The following is an 18,364-nucleotide window of genomic DNA, read 5'->3' on the forward strand; positions in this document are numbered from 1 at the left end:
CATGATAGTTGGGCAACAATTTCCATTGACTGGAATAGTTCAGAGATATTAGAGATTTTGAGGAGGAAAAGAAGTACTTTGAACGAGGTTACTACTAATTCTTATTCTGGATCAGAATAAGAATTAGTCAATAGAAGAGTCGATTCATCTGCTCCTGTCCTCAATCAACTGTTAGCAATTGATCACAGTATCCACTCAGATTGAAGAACTCATAAAATCTAGGAACTCAACGTACTCCTAGAACATGGGAAAATTATCAAAAAAAACTCACAAACTTGTTGCACATGCGTCCATTCCATCATAAACATTTTTATTTTGCCAATTTAGTTCTAAACCTTTACCAATTTAATCAATCCGACCAATTTTAGTAAGAAATTAATAGCATGGATGTCGGTAGCCTATGTGGCTCTATCTGTGCTAACATAGAAATTTTTTTAAATTTTCGCAAGCCCTTGTCAAGCAAAAACTAGTCGGATGAATTGAATTAGCAAATTATCAAAACATTTAGGACAAAATTGGCACAAGTGCAATAGATTTGAGACTTTGGATATTTCCCTCCTTCCCCCGTGAACATAGTCAATTGAGTCACTCATGAGCTGGTTTTCAAATGCAATGATGGTGAATAAAGTTTCTGGAAACGAAAGCCATAGGTTTGGTGGCTCTCTTTCTTGCATGAAAGACACGGCATTATCATCGTTCCAATGAAGGTTTTAGTGGTTAGCTTGGCCGTGGCTTCCTTAGATTTGATCAAACCGAAAGGGACAAATTCCATTGTGAGACTCGGTGGACCTGAATGGACTTTGATCTTTCTATGTCCCCATCCTGCATTTGAATACAATGAAAAAGCATATGAGATTTAGGTGACAGAGGAAAGGGACCCAAGAGTGAACGAATGCCCGATGAAAAAGTTAAGAGAGCCCTACCGATGTGTACGTCTGGAAAAATGAAGAAAAAGAGTCCACGAGATTGCGGCTAATAATCCTCAACCCTTGTCGATGATGCTTAATAATCCTCAACCCTTGTCGATGATAACTTTTTTATGTTTGAAGAAAAAAGGAGCCACCATGAGGAGCATCTTTCCTTTTGAAGACCAAAAGAGGCTTGAGTTTGAATCTTGAACCTTAGGAGGTGTTGGTAAAAAAGGTGATTGGGGTAAGAACACCAGACCATGATGGTCTTACGTTGTATACCCTAGTTCTCCCATAGATTCATGAGCAAGATGGATTAACACAAATGAGCATGAAGCGATTGCATTGAAGGAAATTACCACATTACTTGACATCCAGGAAAGACGGTCACCTGGAAATCGCCACGTTGCCTCCTTGTGGTTGGGGCCGTCGACCTCAATCCAATTGTTTTGACCTAATGCTTGTGCAGGACATTTGTGTTTCTTGACTCTGATACTTTGCATCAGATTAAAAGCACCATTAAAATCCCCGCCTTACATTCATTCGTATAGGTGTGCAGGTAAATACTCGAGTACTTTAGTGCTATTGTCAAAGAACACCCAGATCGAACAGCAGACGAAGAGATGGAGAAACTAAGCATTTTTTTACATCTTCATCAACATCTTTCAGTGTTGATTTCCGTTTTCGCATTCACTGCACCGCTCTTTGTTCTTTCGAAAACAAGAGCCTTTGAGCATTACTACCCTACCCACTTATACTGTACAGATCAGGGTGCTCCCCATTTTTCATTTCCTTCGTAGTAAATAATGAGGAGAGAAGACCAGCCCCCGAATGCTAACTTAACCATCTGCAACAGCTACGTATGCATAATATAGTCCAGAATGTAACCTCCTGGTCCCAGCCAATCTGGTTCTTTTACTCGAGTCTTATGGAAACCAGAATCGGGCGAGCAGGACATGCCACTCCGGTTCTTCACAGTAACAAGAAGATGGCTCATGGACATCAACTAAAAGAGCATTGATTTTCTATTTGGCCTTCTTCCCACTTGGAAAGGTTAAAAGACGTTTCAGCTATATTTTTTTCTGTCAATCAAATGTATTTACAATACCCCAATCAAATAAATCAGAATACTTGCAGTTTGTGGGGGCTGTACAGTGTCGAATCTTCTTTGCTTCCACTCTTCCTTTGAATCTCCAAGCTGTACTGTAAAAATGTAATGTATGCAGTCCAATGGTCTTCAAAAGTAGAGGATAATGGCAGAATATAGGCGGCTCCTCATCGCACCTGCCTGATGTCATCACTTATGAACAACTGTACATCTACAATAAAAATCACCAGTCATGCTGCTGGGACCCTCCTGTAGAAAAGGACGTAAGCAGCAGATGTCTTTATCCCTTCTTCATTAATAGGGAAGACCCTCTCATCACCGAATTCGTACCACCGATTGTGCCCATGCTGCAGATTGTCAGAGTTTCCACGAAGTAGACAATGTAGGCCAGAGAAAAGAACTTGTCAGTCAAGGTTCTCACAATTATTATAACTCTACAATCTGGTGCCAGTATGAACACAACTGAGCTTGTGGAAAAGTTAAAAATACAAAGCAAGCTCAAGCATGCAGAAAATGCATATTGAGCTGAGACGAAACACGATCATAATGTAAACAAGTTTTTGACACAGAATCGCGAGTCTCAAGCAACTGTGGGTATAGAGAAGACAGATTTGCAAGCTGAAAAATTGCACAAGAACTAGAGAGAGAGAGGAGAGAAGAACCGTTTAATTGCTATAACCGTAGGTATCAAGATGACCTTTCTCTAGCAATAAATCTCCACCAAAGAACTAACCAGGAATGACTATGGTGGATTATAATCAGTTTAGTTGACAGTTACCAAAAGTTACTCAACTGTCGGACATTATTTGTTAACACTAAGGAAATAACTAAGTTAACTTCAAAGTAAGGCACTGGCCATTATACAGCTGAATAGAAAAACACAATCAAAGTCAATTAGAGACAAGATTTGAGACAACAGAAAAGAACAAGACTACAAATATAATACTGGTGCTGGATCATAATCATATTGTAGTAGTTTAAATGTTTCTCTTCTTAATCTAGTCTTTTTCTATGCAAAATTACATGTTCATCATTCATGAAAGCCTAACAATGGTAACAGCTATTAGATGAAAATACAAGGAAGCACGAGAACATTGATATTGTGTGTTTCTTTTGTGAAGAATTGGTTCACTGAGCTCGTGACTATCCGACTTGGATATGTGCTACAAAGAAAGAGGAACAAGCGTATGGAAATGGTGAAGAAGATATAAGAGAAATCAAGGACAAGACAAAGAAGCAATCAGTCATGAAAAATGATATCGTGTTACTAAATATTTAGAAAAATTATTAAAGAAGTTTGATCTGCAAGTTCTCACTAGGAATACAATTTTCAAGAGCGACTGGGAGGATTAAGATAATGTGGAAATGTATGATGATTCCAGATCTCAAAATTCAAGGTCAAGTTTTCTCCAATCAGGGGGAAAAAGGACGATGTTGACTTGAAAGGTTAATATAAACAGAGAGTTCATGGTGAAACTGTTAAATCAATTTGCTGCAGAAAGTCCATGGTATCTGAAAAGGGAATGAAGGAGATTGATCCCAAGATTTATGCTGAATCTGTCAAGGTTATTATCACCAAGCCCGAGTGTTTCCAACCTAGGGAGAATGATACAAGAGCATAATCATTTTTAGAATTCAGAGGTTCTCTTCTTTATTTAACTCTCCGCTCATGTTATTAGGTTAATAAGCGATTATGCCATTGCTTGTAAATGAGGTTGGGGGCTTGAAATCAGTAAGTGCTTGTGTTGAATTAAGGATTGATATCCTCTTATGTATGTAACGATAGGATAAATAGGTCTTTTAATCACTGTCGTCAAATTTTCTTTTTTCAATAAACATCGTTGGCTTCTCTGAACCCTACAGTGCCTATTCTCTGTTCCGGCTTCAACTTTACTCAATTCATGCCATGCATTCGGCTCTTTTCATTGTCTGTATGTCCCTAACTACATCAACACACTGTAGAAACTTCTGCACTGCACAAAAAGGCCACCGACATTTTGTAAATGGTGGATGTTCAAACAAAAAATTTCAATGAACAAGTAGACATCAAATGTTGTGGTCCAAACATATGCTTCAACATACTTTTTCTAACATAAACATTAATATTCATCCGGACTCTGCTTTTACAACATATTCTACCTTAAATCTAGGAGAAATTCCTTCATGCAAAGGAAACAGTAAATCTTGAATTTACCTAGAGGAGGAAAAGACACTTACATGAACAAATGCTGTATAATGACCACCTCCCAATCCTCCATAGTGATTGCTAATTGCATACAACACATAGTGACAAGAGAAAGCAGAACTTCTGTTAGCAATGTAACTTGAAAGGTCAAGATCCTCGATGGGGAAGTCAACAAATGTTTCGAGTTTGTTCTTGAGGAACTGGCTGAATGAAAATCTTTTCAAATGAAAAACCAGAATCTCAGGCAATCTCCAAAGGTCCAGCTTTTTGCTGGCTTGCTGATGTTGTTTGCAGCTTGGACAATACCTAATTCACATAGAACTTCAACATTTAAGACTTCGAAAAATATCTATAATAATCATCATTTGAATAAAAGTAAATATAAGATATATCATTTGCAAGCGCATCTGTTCTTCCAAATAGACAGATGAAGATGTGACGATGGGGAAGGGCAAAAGCAACCGAAAATAAGCTGCAGAGCATCGACCCAAATGATGTAATATCTTTTGAGACAAAAGGTTGGCTCAGCTGGTGAGGCCACCCAATGCCCAGGCATAGGATGTGGGTTTGAGTCAGATTGTCCCACATTCTCCTCACCTCATGTAAACAAAAACGAAACTCCATATACTTTAACAGTGTGCTATCATCTTCAAGATGTACAATTGATAATAGGCTTAGATAATGCAACAGCAGAGGCTATTACAAGAAAAAAGACGCAGACTAACCACATGTCCTCTGGTCCTAGAGGCTCCTCCTTCAAGAAGGCTTCGAGGCATTTGTACAGAGAAACAGACTCTGAAGACCTCCTGGTAAACCACTGGCGCTTAAATATCTCTGGCAAAGAACCTAGGAAGCACAGATCATATTTTTCAAGCATTTTCTCTGGCCAAGAAGCAAGAATTTGTAACCTCCTCCTAGCCCTTGCAACAACTACTGGCTCAGACATCCTTAACTTGGAGGAGTCTCCTAAGAAAAACTCAAACTCATTTGGACCATCCACCATTTCAGCATCTGATTCTGTGTCACAGGGGCTCTGAGTATCCTCCATGTCGGAATCTTCATAAGCAGAAACAGAATGCTCAGCATCATCATAATCATATGATGCATCTTCTTCTGTGGGCTTAAGGAAAGGGTTGATCAACTTGAGAAATGCTTGCCGAACATCATATCCACATAAAAGATCAGGAAGCCTTGCCACAAGAGGAAAGCCAAACATCTGAGTAGATGCCCTTCCAGAATAACTATCCCTGGCAATCAAATAATTGCAGAACATAAATTAAACAATCAGACAATGGATCCTGGAAATAAGATGCTAGATCATCTCTTCAATGAAAACCATTATGAAAATACTACAGCAGATCATACCATAAACTTCAAATTACCAGAAACAAATAATAGAGGCTCAAAGAGTAGCGGATGGTACTTGTGACACAATCAGATGTTAGATTGGCCAGAAGAAATAACAGGACTTCAACTAGGCAAACATATTTTTAAGCATACCTTTCATCCTTCTTGTGTATGAACTCAACAAGAACTGATGTCTCCGAACTCTTTGGTAAGCGATAAGCAACGATTTGATCATCATCTCTGATCAAGTCTATTGAATCAAATGGATCTTCCAGGTACCGAAGAATGCAGTTATTATATACCTAGAAATCAACAGAATTCAGTAGTTACAGTGAAGTTACTCTTTCTGTCATCTTCTCTCTCCTTCTAAAGAACTATATGAAAAAATCCAAGCATGTATGAGAGCAAGTAAGAAGCAACACATTTCCATGACCCGAACATGTGTGCCATATTTTTACTTGATTCAACATCATTTGATTGTTGCCAAGGTCATGTAAGTAGAACTTTTAATATAGGGGAGTAATCCGATTCAACCAGATCAAAAATCATGCATAGCACTTTAAGTAGGCCTGCTTGTGAATCAAACTTTCCCAGGATAAGGATCACGCAGAGCACCTCTATGCCCCATGCGAAACTGCTTTTAAGTGGAGGAAAGATAGGTTTATAAAATTAAATGCCTGGACATATTATCCCACTTAAACATGTAAGATGCAACTGCATACCTCAGCCACCAGCAGGGTTTCATCATCCCTTAAGAAACATTCGAAACTCAAAGCCTGTATAAGGTCCTTCAAACTTCCACAATTGGGAACTGATACTGCTAGAGGAGATGGTAATGCAACCCCATCAGTACTCACTACAGTTACGGTCATCGAGCGCATTGTTGTTGAAGGCAATGGCAGTGTTAGGTACATAAATGGATCAAAGGTAATGGACACCTTTTTGCACATAGGGCAAACCAACTTTGACCGAAACTGACCCTGTAACAGCAAAAGTCAATTAGTTAAGAATAATTAAAGATTAGCTTTTCAGCTGAAGAAGCACAAACTGCTACATTCTCATTCAATCTAGAAGCTACCAACAACAACGTCATTGAGTTATGCCGTAATTTAACCATTTCATGGAAGTTCTCTTTGGGGCACCAAGGAGATAAGCAATAGGATGATGTTTTGATTTAAGAGACAAATTTATCAATTACGAGACCCTGAAGCCATGAAAAAACTTACTTGACACACATCTACAACGATGGAATCATTCCGTGCCAAATGACTCTGCCAATATTCTTCTGCAACTTCCTCATCAGGACAGTCTGCTGCATCTTTCATCTCTATGTATGGTTTCCACTTTACACGGTTTAAGTCTTCATGGAGGCCATCCAACAAGAAAGCAAGAAATTCCTAGATTAAAAAAAAAAAAAAAAAAAACATGAGATTCAGACAAGTCTTTTGATTACCCAACATAATTGAACATTGAATACAATTTGTCATTGTTCCATCAAATTAAAAAACAATGAAAAAAATCATGCAAACACCCAAAGCTGAAGAGTGAGAAGCCGCAACTAACTTGAGAATCATGTTGATTATAGCCACTGAATTGAGGAGCAAACTTCGCTAGTTTAGATTTAAAAGCTCTGGGATCAATTGGGTTAGTTCCTGGAGACCATAGCTTCCTTGAAAGTTCTCCAAAAGCCAAAGCAAGCTCACCCTGGAGATGAAGCAATTACTACAGATGAGGGAGTAAAAAGACTGCATTATTGCCATGCAGCAATTTCTTCTTCTGTGAATTGTAAAGTAGGCCAACCTGCATTCCTAGAGGGTTTGTGGAATTTATCTCTTTCCTGTAATCTCCAAGGAAATAGTCAACAACCTTTGGCGTATGAACAAGGCACTGGATAGCACTATTCATGAAGCAAGTATTACCGAGATTTTGGAGTCCTTTAAGGCCAAGAAGGCCAGTCTCTCTCTGATAACCATCAGATTCTGCTAAGCTATATGTTCTACCATCTGGTTGGAAGATGTCAATGCTCCCATTCAACCTTAATATGCCACTGGAAAAGGTACTTCCCATTCTAGAGTCGGTGAATGTTGTATTACCCTCCCTCCTTCGCATGCCATTCCCAGAATTCGACAAACCATGGACTTGTAATTCCAGCAAAATCTAGAATGATGAGCAAAAATATAAGAAAGTGAAGAGGATTTCCTATGCACAGATCAGCTAACTTGTAGACAATAAACAGCTAAGAACTAAAAGCAATATCCTCAATATATGCAAATGTCATGTGAGAATGAACAGTTTTTCTCGTTAGATACTGTTGAAAGATAAAACCAAATATAGCATGTAGAATTCTTCACTTTATCAACAAATAGGAGCTAGAAGTAGGGACCTCCGTGTGATTATTCTTTGTAAGAGTTAAACTTATTGGGAGATCACGTGCTTTACTCAAAGTTCTGGATACCGTTAGTCTGAAATATACACGCTAGCCCTTGGAACTCAGAGATAACTATTTCCTCACTTACCAAAGAAAAAAAGAAGGCGAGATCTGAATTAGAGGGAAGAATATACATGCATATCAAATCACTTTAAATCCCATGCCTTAACAATAAGTAAATCTAACATCGTACCGATGTTTTCTGTACCAGATCAGATAATTCAACTAGCAACCCATCTGGCCTCTGGTAAGTTAATATATTGATACTGCCTGTGGTGAAGACCGGTCAAAAACAGAAGTTGACCCACCTCAACCAGTTGAACCGATATGCTGGCTAACCCAATTGACCAAACCTTGGTATCTTAAACAATACAAGACATCACTGGTTTAGAAATTCACACCCACAACCCCATTGAATGTGTGCATTCTTGCCAACTAAGTTCCAGCTATCTTTAACATTTTTAGGGCAAAGAACTTACTGCTACAATTTCAAGAAAACCAAGGCTGCGCATGGAAGAAGATAGAAATGTGTCTTCTTGCCGATTGAGTTGCAGTTATCTTTAATATTATTAGGGCAAAGAAACCCAGTTCATCCGTTTCAAAGAAACCAAGACAGTGCATAGAAGAAGAGTTGAACCAATCTAAAATAAGCATAACATCCAGGCAAGCCTTCACTCCAACGTGACTAGGTGGCATTACTTCATATTTTTGTTTTCTTTTATCTTCTTGTGCCTCTCACAACTTGACGTTTGCCTGCAACCTTTCAAAGTGTACATATATCAACATGCAAACCCGTACAAAATTTCTTCTTAACTTTTTATAGATCAAAATGCTTTTCTTTTATAAATAAAAAAAGAGAGAAAGAAAGAATCGCCTTTATCAGTACAGCCAAACAAACATTAGTATTACCTAGACAACCTCACTTAAGTTGAAGAACCCGGCAGGTCCAAGCAATTAAACTCAATGCTAGTCAGCAAAGAGGTTTGATCTCCAGCATGGTTTTAAGATATTGTATTCAAGTGTAGAATCCATATCGTTCATCTCATCTCTTTATGAAACCAAAAAATTACCTTTTAACAACAAATTGCAACAACTGAAGCTATTAAGAACTCTTCTTTATCTTTCTATTTATGAGGTCAAAGGAAATGCTAGTGACACCACTTGTTCCATTCTATCACCAATTTAAACTTGGGACTGTTTTACAAAGATTAATCAAATAAGATTGGCTGATGTAAAGTTGCATTCGTGAAGTATTTTATTCAAAGTCATTACCATCACAGGCTAATCATTCAAAATGTTAAGTCTCTTATAGTGGCAAGTCAAATCATTTAGACATTGTATAACTCTAACTTGCAATTGGGCTTTAAATTGGATTTCAGCACCCTGCTGTCCCCTATTTCCCTCTCGGAAAAGGGGAGAAAATCTCAAGCAAGATAATTCTCATTTTATCAAAAGACAACCATAAAATGACCTAGAACTCTTAAATGGAATTTCACTCACCCTACTCATGGCTCAACATGATTAAGCAATCAGAATAGTGCAACCAGCACAGAAGCTTATCTTGCCAGTTTGCTTTCAGAAGCTACCTCAATTACCATAATAGGAAACCAAGAAAACATATACAAATTGAGACATGCACCTCTCGTCCTGAATGTCTAGGAGAGTCAGCAGCAAAGTCGTTCCCATCATTCACAAAAAATAAGGTGGTCTGCCCTGAAAAGTCCCATATGCGCAACTGTTCAAAGGTGATTGTAAGTTAGTCACCTGAGAACAAATCTAGGACCACTTCATCTGCAATACCGGATGCACATTGAATAACTTACCAGCTCAGTTTCAGGTCGAAAAATACTGCAGCCCTTCCTATAATAGGTATGATTATCCTGGAAAAAGTTCATTCATTTTCATTAACAGGTGGTATAGACCAGTAAAAACTGGGATTTTTGGATTTTTAAATGATGCAAACAAGAAAAAAGACACCTTTTTAATTCTCAATCAGAATGGGATGTGAAGTCAAATGACAAGGATAAGTTGGGTCTCGCTAACAAGATAATGCCACAGCCCACAAATCCTTACATGGATGTAACCCTAATACGGACCATCAATTGTAACTGAAAAAACACTCATAATATCAAGCAAAACAGACAAAAATCCATAAGAACCATGGACTAGATGCTATGCACATTCTGCACTGCTAACTAGCAATTACAATCCCCTATAAAAGTTCATCTTGCTGTAGTCCTTCATTAACTGAATCTCGTCGTAGTATTTTTCTTTTTCAGCCACTGAATCTTGTCTTAGTACTTAATGGAGCCTATCATATACTCTCTCTCTCTCCCGATGTTCATGGGCTAAGAAGAAAGCATGTCAGCTAAAGGATACTTCAATAACTTTTGGAAGATGCAAAGTTCCTGCACTAACATCTAGCTTTAATACATTAGTTAAAGAGTAAGCAAGCCATTTCTCAAACAAGATCAGAATACAAAATTCCATCAGGAACACATCATTTCCAAATCCAATTCAAGAACATGTTAAAAAGCTTCTAAAATATAATTAAACAACATATGACCCCATACATTCATGACCATGAGAAGTAAATTGACAGCAGATAAAGGGTATGAAACTGGAAGCACATGCTCTTTACAGCAGATGATGCTTATAGGAGCTGTCAACCATGAGCAAATCAAAGTATTACTATTATAAACAACCATATGAGACAGAGGATTTCAGGAGAAATAGGATTCATTAATGGAAAGTAAGAGATAGCTGCAAAATCAGGACACCGGGTTCAAAGAAGGCGTCTATACCTCGTTAAGTTACAAAAAGGAAATCAAATGACGTGATTGTTGTTAACATTAGAATTCCTATGATGAGAGGACAATTATTAATATTGATTAGTAGACTCAGTTCGCAATTGAACAATTACAAGATTTTGAAATAAGCACTGGACATACTTGCAATCAACTTCTGTGTTTGAAAAAATTCAAGTAAGTCTTACAACCATTAGCTCCTATTATTATGCATAAGCTTCCTCTTGTGACAAAGGAGCATATCCACAATTTAACCAGTCCCAAAAGTATCCTTTTTCTCTCAGAAATTTCCAGGTTGCATATGCAGAAATTAGGGTTCTACAAAAATGCTTTCAAGAACATAGACAAGACGCTGTTCATGAGTGCTTATTGGATTAAACTATTAAGCTTTTCAAGTCAATACATTGAAAGAAAACAGAATTGATATTCACCTAAAACATACTCTCTCAGCTGTGAAAGCAACTTGTGATTTCTCCCTCATCTGAAGTCCATGCACAGGGTAAATACCGTTTCACTTAATCAAGCCAATCCATTCCTGATTCATTGGCTAGTGATGCAAACATCAATATTATTTGCAAATTCAATTAGCCTATTTAAATCCACAAGCCCTTACCAACCCCATAACTACCACAAGACTAAATGCATCTTATATTAAATTTTTCATATGTGCAGGCAAAAAGTCAAAGCAACAATTTATTAATTCAAAGGAATGAGATCATGAAACAGACGCTCAGAACATGGAAATGAGCACCATTACTGTCAATAACAATTATATACTTAATCCAGAGCTGTCATAAATTTGCAGCTTAGAGCACCATTAGCTAAAAGAGTAGCTAGGAAGAGGTAACCCACCATTAGGCTTATACGTGCTCTCAATGATTTTGTTTCCTGGGAAACAGAAAGCCTGATCTGCAAAGGAAACACATCGTGCATCTGGCTCTTTGTGCTGATATCATTCACTCCAATAGAGTCATTGTGCCTGTAGAGAAGGTACGCAAATCACATCTCACTTTTACACGTGCTTCTATAGGAAAGCTAGGCAGATAAGTTTAATACCTATTTATTTAGATTATGGACTCTTTTTTGAATAATTATCTAGTACGTGGATTTATATCCCAATTAACAAAACAGTTGCTTAATTCACACCATCAGCCTCCAATATATAAATTACATGCATGATCAACAGGCCAAATGGTTGGCCATGCAAATGCGAGAGAGTCAAATCCATCATTTATGCATACGTGTCATAACAATGCCATAAAGTTGCAAGTATAAACGTGAACCTGCAAGAAAAGGAAATAAGCATCGGAAAGACATGACAAATGCAGAAATTCTCTTGTAGAACACATTCATTTTCTAGCAGTTATTCAACTTTGTACAGTTCTTGTTGTAAGAGGGTTTAACTAGATGCATCTCATGATGCATTTCTGCAAATGTCACTTGTCTAAAGTAAAGAGATAATGGCCTCCAAATTAGTCATATATTTCTGTTGCTCCTCTTCGTTCATCTTCTCGATCAATCTTATCATCCACATCTCACAGCCAGGTCACACTGTGCATGAGATGGCATTTGTTTAATGATGAGAAAGCATGTGCTATTTATTTTCACTTCCCTGTGCTCATCAAGTTGTGATTTCATTTTGAGAGATACGAGCTAGCTATCCCTTTGAAAATATGTTAACTTGAGATTGCCCAGGCTATTCTTCTCGAATGCCTTGAGGTTAGAAGTTCCTAGCATTGATTTTGAGTGTGTCTGAATATCTTTTTGCTTTTCTATATTATTGCAGCAAGCACTTTCACATTTTGTAACCTCAAAGGCATGAATCTTTTATGACACATAAATTTTGACAAGTAAAGCTGCAGATAATTTTTCCCTAATATTTTGAAATTTGGATAACGGATAAGGTTCTTTTCGCAAGAAGGCTAAAATGAGCTTCTGCTTATGCTTAATCTTAAACAAACGAGCTTAACTATGTGGATAGTGCTATTAATCCAAGGTTAAGTGCTTTAATTACCATATATTACAGAAGCAATTTCCCTTATTAAAGCCAACATGCCGTGTGACTTCCACATTATATAAAAAGTATAGGCCTCCAACATACAGTGCAACTTCCACATCACAACAAAAGTAACTGCCTTCACTGACTAGGTGAAATCACTGTAATGCAGCCAATGTAAAAGTAGAAACCAAACAAAAGAATACTATTTTAAGTTCATTTTGAAAAACTGAAATCAACTAGACAATAAACAAACCATTTTTCATATTGAAAACATTTCCTGGTGACATAAGCTATAGTGAAACTAACTAGCCATATTTACCATGTTCTACAAAGAACGCCTTTTTCAGTAGCACACATTTAAGGAAACCATATTAAAAATACATCGACTCACGATTTAAGAGTCTGCAACCATGTTGTTTCCGGAACTAAAGCAAACTCGCCACCTGAAAACCCTTCTTCCTTATTATCGCTTTTATGATAGTTTTCCCTTCTCATTTCCAGCAAGATTTGCAAGGCAGAATCTTCTTTTGAAGTAGTGGTGTACGAGGTACCCACTACTTCCTTCACATTGTTCCTTGTCTCTATCCACCACCTGACATTTAGAGGCAGAAAGATGAGAATGCAGAAAGCAAACGTCCATCCATCAGTAAACTAAGCTCAATACAACCTTTTTCCATGCCTATAAAACACATAAAATTTCTCAGGCAGCATTATGCAAAAACCAAAGCAAGACAGTGGATTCATCACTTGGACACTAAGAGGCTCGGTTGGTAAGGAGAGATTCATCAATTATACATACATAGACATTTTGCCAATACTTCTTCATAATTTTCAGAAGTAATGTCATCTCCTAAGCAACTTAAGTATAGGAAGCATTCTCTTTAGAAGTCATTTATCATTTTCCATAGCTTTGCTTGTAGTATGTCACTTATTGGAGTAGGCCAGCTTTTGGGATCTGCCATATTTTTGGAGCGGCTCCAACATTTTTGCCATACAAATATCTCATGAAAGAACACATTTTGCAAGTCTAACTCTGATGATAAGGATTCAGTAAAAAGTGAAAATTACAGCAATGACTACTATAATTCCTTTGCCTCGGTTATTCTTGTCCTCTGTTGAACTACATCATGCACCACCTTACGATTAATTCCCTTCTGAACGACCCTTATCACTGATTCGCCAGTAGGTGATATCCGTATGCAAATTCATCCCACTAAAGAACGCTGAAGATTCATCTCTGCGGCTCGTTCTCACCAGAGCTTGCAAAGGAAACGGCAAAAACACTACCTTGGGTCGCTTTCCAACACTTCTAAGGCCAAAAACAAAGGGAACACGATCACTAGCCTCACATTGGAAGTCGAATTGCGATAAAATGAAAAAAAAAAAAAAATCCACCACTTCACTTTCCCAGTGATTCTTTTCCAGCAGTCCAACAGGAATTGGCGGCGCCACTGACATTGACACGGTTCAACCGAACGCAAGAAAACACACAAATCAACCTACGGGAGCCCTCACCGATCACTCGAACGAAACGAAAGCCGCAAGGAACCGCGCCTCACCACAGCGTTCGAAACCAAAAATATCAAAATAAAGGCGAAAAGAGAAGGACGAGGAGGGGGGGACAAGAACAAGCTCGTCACCTGTAGGGCACGAGGTAGATCGACTCGCCGCGATCGTCCTCGGCGACGTCGGCGTCGTTGAGGAAGCGCGTGCAGGAGCCGGAGCCGGCGCCGGCGCTGGAGCCGGTGTCGAGGTCGGGGAGGCGGTCGTCGGAGGCGAGGGATTCGTCCATGCCGCCGGCGAACAGGAGGGGGCGAGGAGGGGCCGGAGGGGGCGGAGGAGGAGGCGGAGGGAGGCGCGGGCGAGGCGGAGGGAGAGGGCGTACGTCGATCGGAGGGCGGCGGAGGAGGACGATTGGAGATTCCCTGCGAGGCGGTGGAAACCGGTCATAGGCTCATTTTCCCACCTACGATCTCATCATGACTCTGCCATGGCGGCTGCTCGCTTCGCCACTGTGGCCGAAAAATTAATATTAAACCATCCCCCCTACTTTATAATAAATTAGGTTTTCTTTTTTCTCTTCGACACACTATTTATCAATTATCATCTAATTCTCCACCCCAAAAAAAAAAAAAAAAACAAACCTAAATTTTATATTTTATTCCAATTCTGCGCGAACTTGTTTATTGTATAAAAGATTTGTAAATTTTCACTCTAACCTTAAATCTACATTGTGATCAATTCGAGAAAATTACTGTTGTTTTTTCAAAACCATCAGTATCAAGAATTTATTATTGTTAAATATAAATGTGAGAATATTAATAAAGATAAAGATTTCAATGGCGAACCTTTTAATTGGGCCTAACGTTAGAGGAATTTTGGTGATTTTTGGACTCAAAAGTAGATTTTAGACTATAGTAGTTTCTAATTATTTTTAGATAAAAAAAAAGTTCGAGATGGAGAGTGAGAATTGACTTTTAAATTTGTGGATTCTTTAGGGAATAAAACATGACTTTTATATAATGAGTGATTATCTATAAGGAAAAGGACAAAAGTCAATATGAATTCATCAGGAGAAAAATTGGCACGCGTCAAAAAGAAAAAAAGAAGTGTAATCTCATGCTTTGTAGAACATTCCATTTAGGTGGACATCTATTTGAGATCTCGTAATTCGGTAAGGTTTAGAACAAATCACTTTAATTTCAAAATTTCTTTTGAGAGAACACCGCCTAAAAGACATAGATGATGCTATTTGTTCATGTGAATGTTGTATCTTTCCCATAATGAATTTTCACATGAATGGACACAAAGGGAATGCAAACTCACTAATGTTTTAGGTCTTCATATGTTAGAATTAAGACTCTAATTGGAATCTCAATAAACTACTAACCACTATTTTCAGTCAAAAAAAGTGCATTAGCCAAATAAAATTCAAATTAAATTATCGAATTATGATTAATCTAATTTGGGAATTATGAATAAATTTTAGTGACCGATTTTAAAAAAGCCCCAAAAATACGATGATCACAAATTAGATCGTGCTTCATATTATAATTAAGACTTTGATTGGAATCTCAACAAACAGCTAACCACTATTTTCAGTCAAAGAAAGTGCATTACCTAAACAAAATTCAAAATTAGCAAATTAGATAATTATGATTATTCTAACTTGGGAATTATGATTAAATTTTAGTGATGGATTTAAAAGAGAAAAGAAAAGAAAACCCTAGAAGTACGATGACCACAGATTGGATCGTGCTTCTTCATCAATTAAAAAAGTATCTTTTCTTCCTGCCAAAAAAAAAAAAGTATCTTTTTCGGCTTATATAAATCAATATGTAGTAGTTTAGAAGACTCGGGACGTGGAAGAGGGGTTTGGTCACGAGCGTGTCACGTGCCCGGGGCGTGGTGCGCACGCGCGGGAATATCGGAGGACGGATGAGAGAGGGAAAGGTTTAGAGAGTTCGCATCATATCAGGTGGGGCCCGGGGGGCTCGATCGCTTTTCCCCAGGGGCTGTGGGTGGCTCCGTAGCCGACACGTGGCGGACGGAAAAGACGTAACGAGACGTGGGCCCCTCCTCTTTGTGGGGCCCGCCTGGTGCTGACTTCTTTTTTTGGTTGAATGGTGCTGACTTCGCTTGTAAGTTTTTTTTCTTTCTTTTTCGAGCAAGACTTCGCTCGTAAGTTGCAGGAGCATCAGCAAAGGGTAGAAATGCTTTTGGGCTCAATTGGATCTGTAATTTGAATGGGCCTGGTCCGGGCTGTACTGGGCCTGGGCCCGGGCCCGAACCGAATGGGCCGAGTCACTGTGGCTTTTGGCAATGAAGTCGATCAATACACATGATATTTGATTTCCCTTTTGAGTCGAAAACGATAGAGATGCGCCCCTTAAGCACCGATCAAGGCTTGCTAATCACGCGTTTAGAACGTGAATTTTTTTTCCTCTAAGCCAAGTAGCTTCCTCACATAATCACTACGCACGAAAGAAATCTGCACTTTTGGAAAACACTTTTGCTAACTTCAGGATTGGATCTAGAACTCGTTCCTAGATGAGGGCGGGCTTAGTCATTAATCTTACGTTTATAAATTTTGTCGATTCACGTAGATATTATAGGGGGTTTTTACCTTGGAAAGTAAAGTTGACGAGTTTGAGATTGAATATAATATTATTTGTATATCAACTATGTCAGTCTGTTTGTTATATAGCTATTTGAGGTGATTCTTGATTATGGGGCAAATGGAAGGAAAATGCAGAAGAGGGGTTGTTCTCCAACACCTCTTTAAGAAATTTAGCGGGGCCAAAATCGAAAGAATTCTTTAAACCAAAATAAAATGAGTAATTTATGGAGGAGTTAGTGAGGTGGATCCGGCCTTTCTGTTCCCATGTGATCTAAGGGCGCGATCTAATAGCAAAAAATCTAATTTTGAAAGCCGAAAGAAGTGGGAGCGATGATCACTTCAAACGGCATCATGTTAATCGATAACAAAAGATCTAAGAGTTTGAATGGGTTTGGAATAAGTCCCATTCATTACATGAAGATTCGATTTAAATTGTCAATGAAGCATCAACTGCCCACTAGTGAGCCCATCGCCGCAACCTCATTAAATGTGAGTAGAGTCTGCTAAAGCCGACCATGTTCTTTTAAGCTTGGGCATATTCTCTAGGAGTCGGAGGGCTCGCTCGATGTCAAGGTATTCTCCTCTCGTCTTTGCAAAAGCGAGCCTTTTCTTGATAAATTCTCACCAAAAAAGGATAGAAAGATGGAGTGGACTCTCTCTACTTCGCCTGTGGCACCATATATTGTCAAGCAAATTTTCGATTTTGAGATAAATCAACCTTGTAAACACACAAAAATATCAACAAGATAGGATACTCGTTATGATGCTGTACCCTAGAAAATCTCGAAGCGATGCCATAGACCTTGCATCGGTCAACGCAAAGCCGCATGTTCCGCATGTTCTATTCATGCCAATAGCTTCTATAGAACGCCTTACTGCTCTAGTCAACATCAGAACACCTTACTGCTCTAGTCAACATCATATTTATTATTTAGGTGATTTTCTTTGTTATTTATCTGTTCCGGGGCTGCCCTTCAATCTTGTCCTTTTGCTAAGGCCTATGAATTTTTCCTAGTTTTCACGTCTCCCCTTCAGCGTGTCATACCATCAACATCGCTGTCTTAAAAGGACGGAGGCCATTTAATCAAGAGAATAGATAGAATTCTATTGTTACGTACGAAAAAAAGAAAAATCGTGCTATTAAATTTCTATACGGGTTAATAAATATCAAAAAGTTGATCATTAAAAAGTAGACCAACCGATGACTCTTTTTTACGTAACTTATTAATAGCTTATTAATACTCTTCTGAAATTTTTAACTCTTTTTAAAGCAATTTGATAATTACCGATTTTTGCAATAACTCACCTACTTTTGTTTTTAAGCCCGAAAAAATAAAGAATTTTGCCAAGTTTTATTGATATAACTTACGTTCGAATTTACTAACTTTTATAAAAAAAATTACCAACTTAGATTAAAATGAATTACCAAGATTGTTAAATTAAATTAGCAACTGATTTTGGA

At 38.2% G+C, this 18,364-nt stretch overlaps 1 protein-coding gene across 2 annotated transcripts; it reads right to left on the reverse strand.

Moving 5' to 3' along the window:
• Positions 1 to 1,800: 1,800 nt before the first annotated feature.
• LOC104446806 (ubiquitin carboxyl-terminal hydrolase 8) lies at positions 1,801 to 14,791 on the reverse strand. Of its 2 annotated transcripts, XM_010060616.3 has the most exons (13): positions 14,423 to 14,791; positions 13,174 to 13,374; positions 11,636 to 11,762; positions 9,800 to 9,856; positions 9,616 to 9,711; positions 7,349 to 7,705; positions 7,112 to 7,252; positions 6,775 to 6,945; positions 6,271 to 6,528; positions 5,702 to 5,850; positions 4,927 to 5,448; positions 4,234 to 4,507; positions 1,801 to 2,363 (listed from the first exon to the last, which is right to left on the reverse strand). In XM_010060616.3, exons 1-13 carry the CDS (start codon positions 14,572 to 14,574, stop codon positions 2,247 to 2,249), a joined length of 2,622 nt encoding a protein of 873 aa, XP_010058918.2. In that variant the 5' UTR covers positions 14,575 to 14,791; the 3' UTR covers positions 1,801 to 2,246. The 2 variants fall into 2 exon arrangements, with proteins under 2 accessions (XP_010058918.2, XP_039171783.1); XM_039315849.1 differs by lacking the exons at positions 1,801 to 2,363; positions 4,234 to 4,507 and adding an exon at positions 4,581 to 4,798.
• Positions 14,792 to 18,364: the final 3,573 nt, after the last annotated feature.

The sequence above is a fragment of the Eucalyptus grandis genome, chromosome 1, assembly GCF_016545825.1.
Source record: "Eucalyptus grandis isolate ANBG69807.140 chromosome 1, ASM1654582v1, whole genome shotgun sequence".
In the NCBI taxonomy this organism is placed as follows: Eukaryota; Viridiplantae; Streptophyta; class Magnoliopsida; order Myrtales; family Myrtaceae; genus Eucalyptus; species Eucalyptus grandis.